The sequence below is a fragment of the Otolemur garnettii genome, unplaced genomic scaffold (genome assembly GCF_000181295.1).
Source record: "Otolemur garnettii isolate 467f Iridium unplaced genomic scaffold, OtoGar3 scaffold00159, whole genome shotgun sequence".
Classification (NCBI taxonomy): Eukaryota; Metazoa; Chordata; class Mammalia; order Primates; family Galagidae; genus Otolemur; species Otolemur garnettii.
Genome location: NW_003852554.1, coordinates 1,435,934 through 1,442,824, shown reverse-complemented (window position 1 = coordinate 1,442,824; position 6,891 = coordinate 1,435,934). Strand labels below are relative to the sequence as shown.

The 6,891-nt window shown below is 40.1% G+C and overlaps 1 protein-coding gene across 1 annotated transcript in view; it reads right to left on the bottom strand.

Annotated features, from left to right (window-relative positions):
• The window catches only part of EPS15 (epidermal growth factor receptor pathway substrate 15), a 166,378-nt gene that overhangs the window by 87,962 nt on the left and 71,525 nt on the right, over positions 1 to 6,891 (bottom strand). Inside the window, exons 9-10 of the mRNA XM_012811472.2 lie at positions 2,777 to 2,866; positions 1,745 to 1,890 (exon numbers count right to left, since the gene is read on the bottom strand). Of these exons, the coding sequence (XP_012666926.2) occupies positions 1,745 to 1,890; positions 2,777 to 2,866 (236 nt within the window). The remainder of the gene's footprint in view (positions 1 to 1,744; positions 1,891 to 2,776; positions 2,867 to 6,891) is intronic.

Genomic DNA, 6,891 nt, shown 5'->3' with positions numbered 1-6,891 from the left:
AAAAAAAAAAAAAAAAAAAAAAAAAAAGACCATGGACTATGGCGTCCAACCTTGAATTCCTGCTTTTTCCTTATTTCTTATGACCTTAGTCATTTTTTAAACCCTCTAAGCCTTGGTTTCCTCATTTTTAAAGCAGAGATGATTATACTCTTTGTTTGAGAATATTATGAGAATTACAGACATTAAATAACAAGTCTGGACATAATGCCAAGCCTATGACAGCTGGCACTCACTGAGCCCAGTGCCTACTCCAGGCACTCAAAAGCGGCAGCCATTATTATTACGCATATTTAATTTTTCCTAGTCTTGCATTCCTGTTCTAGATAGATCTACTACCTTGCTCTGTTCTTTTCTAAGTTCTTCTTTGCTCCTATGTGGTTCTACTTTTGATGTTTGCTGTTAGGTAACTGGTAGCAGGTACACTATAAAGCATTTTCATACAGATTATCTCATTTTATGTGAAATTCATCAAAGACACTAAAGTTTGTCTTTGTCTCTTTTTTTTAAGAAACAGGGTCTCATTCTGTTACCCCATACCCAGGTTGGAGTACAGTAGCATGATCATAGCTTACTGGAACTATGGGGCTCCAGTGATCCTCCCACCTCAGCCTCCCAAGTAGCTCGAACAAGCACATAGCACCCTACAGGGCTAATTTAAAAAAATTTTTTTTATAGAGAAGGGCGTCTGACTACGTTGTGCAGACTAACCTAGAACTCCTGGCCTCAAGCAATCTTCACACCTCAGCCTGGGATCACAGTTGTGAGCCACCAGGCCCAGCCAGGTTTGTTTTGTTTTGTTTTGAGACAGAGTCTTACTATGTCACCCTCAGTAGAGTGTCGTGGTGTCAGCTCACAGCCACCTCAAACTCTTGGGCTTAAGTGATTCTCTTGCCTCAGCCTCCCAAGTAGCTGGGACTCCAGTTGCCCACTACAGCTATTTTTTTGTTGCAGTTATCACTGTTGTTTAGCAGTCTCAAGCCGTGTTCCAATCTGGCAGCCTTGGTATATATGGCCAGCGCCCTAACTACCTAGCTATAGGCACTGAGCCAAGTCTTTTTTTAAGGACCAAGAAAATTATTCTTATGTAAAGGTTTAAAAGTATATACACATCCTATAGAATTATACAGGTATGCCCTGTAGATATTGGTTTTTATCATGTTTAAATTTCAGATATTTATATTCTCTCTTAAAATTTTAACTTTTACTAATATGAACAGCTGCTGTATTTTAACATCCTAGTAATAAGAAACTGACACTGTCAATCTTAAAACACCTCAGGCAGCCTATTCTAAAGCTTTTGTCCACTACCCAGAAGAATTCTTAAGATTTAAATTTTCTCTATAAAGAATTCTAAAACAAAAACTGCCCAATTTATAAATGACAGAAAGAATGCATAAAACTGGAGTTAATGCAAAATCTTATTTTGTGTGTGGGTATAAACGTATGTAATTTTTATTGTTACCGGGTAAATATCTAAAAGTGACGTTGTGGTAAGTATAATGTTTAACTTTATAAAGCTTTACAGACAATGACTCACAATATGAAGCCATTTTGCATTCCCACCAGCGGTGTGTGAGCGTTTTCCAGTGCCCGCACATCCTGGCCAACTCCTGGCACTATCCCAGTTGTTTTGTTTTGAATTTTAGCCATTCTTGTAAGTATATACCAGCATCTTATTGTGGTTTCAATTTCTTTAATGGCAAAACTGTATTTTTAAAAAAAGTCAATCTAAATGAAGTCTTACCAAATATGGGCCAGTAAGGCAGAAGGTAAACCTGTTTTCAGGAAGATTTCACGGACCTCCAATCCAGACACAAATCCATCCATATCTTTATCAGTTTTCAGGAAGATGTCATCATATTTTGCTTTTTCTGCAGGGGATACAACCCACTACGGAGAAGGAAAAAAAAACCAACAGTATTTCTGACAAAATGAAACAAACTGAAGCGTTACTCTTTCAGTCCACCACAGCATATCACTAATTTTGAACAATTCTACCCTACTGACCACAGCAACAGTGTATCACTTCCATAGCACATCTCAGTCAAAACGCTGTGGCACAGAAAAATACATACAGGTCCGTTAGGGCCCTATTTATAGATGCATATGTTACTGTTTTTTCAAGTAATAAATAAACTCAAGCACAGTTAACTCTTGATTTATGAATACTTATGTTAATATAGATAATTGAGTCTACATAAACAAAATATTCAGATAATTCTCCATCTTCCTTTTTTACTTTTTCACTCATCAATCTTCACTACAGCCAAACCGGCTGATTTGCTTATCCTGTCATTCTCTGCCTTTATTCAACCTCACAAGAGACAGCTGGAGGGGGGGAAATGGCCTACGTAACCCAGAATTGGATAGTCTGATCCTCTAAAACCAAGAGTTAACTAGAGATTAAACAAAACCAACTATTAATTATGCCAGGGCAGGCACGCCATGTTAGCATGGAGCATCTTGCATTTCCAGCTTTCATCCTCTAAGGCCAAATGTAGAAGGAATATCTGTCTCCTCTGGAACATCATATGCAGATTCAACCAGAGGGAGCTATGAATTTTTGATCCCTTTGATGGTTCCTTCTATCTGTATCAAGTAATCAACTATTAAATGCCATGCACTTTGTTAAAAAAAAAATCCTTTAACACTGACAAATCTATACCTGTCTTAATGGTGCTTTGGTAGGTAAAATGCCTACAGGTGGTAAGGAGTGACAAGATTCCTTGGCTGATGCTGAAGAAGGGATCAACCACACAGAGCCTGATATACTGACCGTTTTTCTCTTAGAAGGTGGCACCAAGGCTGGAGGCAAGGACATTGGCACAGGTTCTTTCTCCAGTGCACAGTACACCAAAAACATGGCCTTCAAAATAAATGAAGTAAGGTTATATATATTAAAACACCTTAATATTCACCAAATTGATTACTGTTCAAAAACAAATTATCTTCAAGCTGTTGCAAATCCTTTTTCAAGAAATTAGGCTGGGAGAGCGGCTGTCACAGCAAGAAGGTTGGTGTTTGCAGGTGGTGGCTGCCATCGTTCGTGCCTGCATGGAGTAGGTCAGCGCCTGGCTGCTTGGAGAGTCCACCATGAGGAGAAGGGAGGTCCTGGCAGAGGAATATAATAGTATGCCTCCAGGAAGCCCGAAATTGCCTCTGGGAAATATGGGAATTTATTGGGATTCCAGAGAACCAGTTGACATAAGGAGCTGAAGTAGTGAAGGAACCTATTAAGGATCTCCTGGACAAGATGACTGCCAAGGAGGAGAGCCTGAAGAACAGGCCGAGCAAAAGTGAATCACTCCGTCAGAAAAAGCCCAATGTGCTCTGCAGCGAGCTACACACCAAGCCACTTCAGGTCCACAGCACCCCCCAGGGCTTGGGGAATCTGGGCTGTGTCTGAGATTTAGGAAGGGGCATTGATTTGGGGGTGTATGCAGAAGGCTTCCTGGCAGGGATGGTGCAAGGTGTGCAGGTGTGAGAAATGTGCTGCCTACTTAATTAGTCCCAACAAAGTAATTTTCACAGATGTAGAGTGATGGGAGGTGACTGACAGGTGATCATAACAATTGCTTTTTGCTATAGTTTTGCTTGGGAGGGCATTTTAATTGACTTTATAAACTGTGAGGAATAGGTGGGCACAGATGGTGCTGTGTTGTTCTTCCTCTGAAAGAAAATGAAGAGTTATCTTGGAAGCAAAAGTACTTAGTGCTATAAGGGAATATTCCCAAAAAAAAAAAAAAAAAAAATCCTTTGTAGGTTTCATCCCCAGAAGCTGGGTATGCATACCACTGACCCAGCAATGCACAGGGCAGCCTAGTGTGCCATGACTGTCGTCTGCCTGTGTGAGAGGCTGCTGTGTTGTGGTCCAGTGCAAGTCAGGGACTGATGAAAAGACTAACAGATGGGCTTGGAAACTTCTCTCTTAGAACTAGCAAAAAACGTCATAAAACCTAGGACAAATGTAGAACTTGGATAACTAACACTGCCCCCATAGGTCCTCAGGTCTTTCTTATATTAACAACATGAAGAACTATCTGGGCATCCACATGGAGGCAGCATAAGGACAGCCCCTTTAAAAGGTTAAGGATAATTCATATATGGCAGCTGAGAGTAATCAGACCATGACATCAGTGGAGTTTCCTAGAATCAAAATAAATAGAATAAATACAATTGATTTTGGACATCAAGTTTTTCTCTCATTAGCCTTTTTTTTTTTTTAGCTTTCAATGTGGAATTGAGAAGTCAGATGTACACTGGTACATCTCCCTTAAGTTACCTGACAGTTCCTATTTCACCAATGTTAAATAAAATTCTGAAATTTATAGGACATATTACAGCCACTTCTCACCTCTTTTTATTGATTAGGAGAAAAGCAACAGCTAGTAAATTGATTTTTATTGCTAAAGTGATGGAGATAGGATTATTAGGATGAGCATTTAACTATGAGCTAGGTATGCCCTCCTACAGCTAACCCAAAGCAAGGTTTCCAACCCATCTATACTTCTTGCAAAAGTGCCCTGGTACCCCTAGTAGTCAAATTCACAGAGACAACAAGTAGAATAGTGGTTGCCAGGGGACTGGGGAAGGAAAAAAATGGGGATATGTTAAAGAGGTATGAAGTTTATAATTTTGCCAGATGAAATGAATTTTGGAGATATATGATGGGACTATACTTCATACCAGCGAACTGTACCCTTAAAAATGGTTAAGATGGGGTTGGGGTGCCAGCCACATACACTGAAGTTGGTGGGTTCAAACCTAGCCTCGGCCAACTAAAACAACAATGACAACTACAACAAAAAAAATAGCTGGGTGCTGTACTCCCAGCTACTTGGGAGGCTGAGGCAAAAGAAGTGCTTAAGCCCAAGAGTTTGAGGTTGCTGTGAGCTGTGATGCCATGGTACTCTACTGAGGGCAACATAGTGGGACTCTGTCTCAAAAAAAAAAAAAATGGTTAAGATGGTCTAGGTGCAGTGGCTCATGCTTATAAGCCTAGCACTTTGGGAGGCTAAGGTGTGAGAATCACTTGAAAAAGTGCCCTGGTACTTATTCACCTTCCCAAACTGGTGCCCTTCCTTAGGAGAACCTCTCTGTGCCATGTTCTATTGGCCATCAGTTGACTTATATGTAGGTTTATAATTTAAGTCTGTCAAATTAAAGAAAAAAAAAAGGAAGAAGAAATTAGGCTGGGGAGGAAGAGAAGGAAAAAAGGGAGGGATGAAAGTAAGAAGGGAGAAAAGGAAATAAATCAAATTAGAAAGATATCCTTAGCAAAAACTTAGAGACATATCCTTCAACTATAGTTCCTGTAATAGCAAAGCAAAAGACAATTTGGGAACAAATATCAGTAAAGATATAATATACAAAGAGATTCTAAAAATTAAAAGAAAAACCCAAGTCCAGCAGCAATATAAAGAGTATGAACAGATATCTTATAGAAAAGTGAATACCATAAATGGTCCATCCTTAAAACACACAAAAATGCTCAATTTCACTCACAAGAAAACTGTAAGTTAAAATTGCACTGAAATTCCATTTTCTACCTAATTGGCAAAAATCCAAAGTTTCATAAAATATTCTGTTTGCTAACCTATGGGGAAATTCTCATACATTGCTAATGGAAGCTGAGGTGTAGCAAAATACGCCACCCCAAACATGTTACTTTGGTATAAAGATTATTTTGACCTGAGGGCAAATGAGAAGTAGTAGATACAAGAAAAATTCTCTGCCTCCTTATATCTGTTTAAAAGTGGGACTTAAATTTACAAAGGTACCCCTCCTCCCCTCTATATAAGGAAAAATAAAAACCTCTTCCCCAAACAAGTTTAGACCCTCAGAAGAGTGGGGATGGCACCAGAGGAATCCCCCTAACAAACTTAGCTAAATAGTTTTTATCTATCGTTAGTTTCTCATATATTTAATTTATAGCCACTAAGGACTCAAGGTCCTTTTTCTTCATCTTTTCACTTCTCTAAAAATGTATTGTTCTTTATTGTTACAAAAGCCTGAGTTGTAAACCACCTCTTTGACAGTTACTCTCTCCCTGAGTTTGTTAACCTGACTTTTGCTACAGGGGTCCCAGCCAAGAACCTAGAAGAGTAGAGGGAAAATTATTTTCTTCCTCTAGCGAGCTCAACTTTGAAAAACAAAACAGGGAAGGGAAAGGGAGGAGGAGAAAAGAAGAACAGAGAAAGAGCTCAACTTGGTACCACCCCTATACAGAGCACACTGGCAACATCCATGAAATTACAGATGTACTTCCCCTTTGGCTCAGCAATCCCACATCTGGAATCTACCTTTAGATTTATCTGCCTACTTATGAAATGCTGTAAGAAAACCCTGGCACAATGGCTCACACCTGTAAATCCTAGCACTCTGAGAGGCTGAGGCGGGTAGACTGCCTGAGCTCACGAGTTCAAGACCAGCCTGAGCAAGAGTGAGACCCCTGTCTCTAAAAATAGCCAGGTGTGGTGGCGGGCACCTGTAATCCCAGCTACTAGGGAGGTTGAGGCAAGAGAATCACTTGAGCCCAAGAGTTTGAGGTTGCTATGAGCTATGATACCACAGCACTCTAAGTGTGACAATGTAAGACTCTGTCTCAAAAAAAAAAAAATGCTGTATGAAAAAGGTTATTAACTCCAGCATTATATCAGCACCAAAGTTTTCATCTACAAAACACTGACTTTAAAAATTATGGTACTGGGCAGCGCCTGTGGCTCAGTGGGTAGGGTGCCAGCCCCATATACTGAGGGTGGTGGCCCCAGCCAAACTGCAACAAAAAAATAGCCAGGTGTTGTAACAGGCACCTGTAGTCCCAGCTACAGGAGGCTGAGGCAAGAGAATCACGTAAGCCCAGGAGTTGGAGGTTGCTGTGACCTGTGTAAC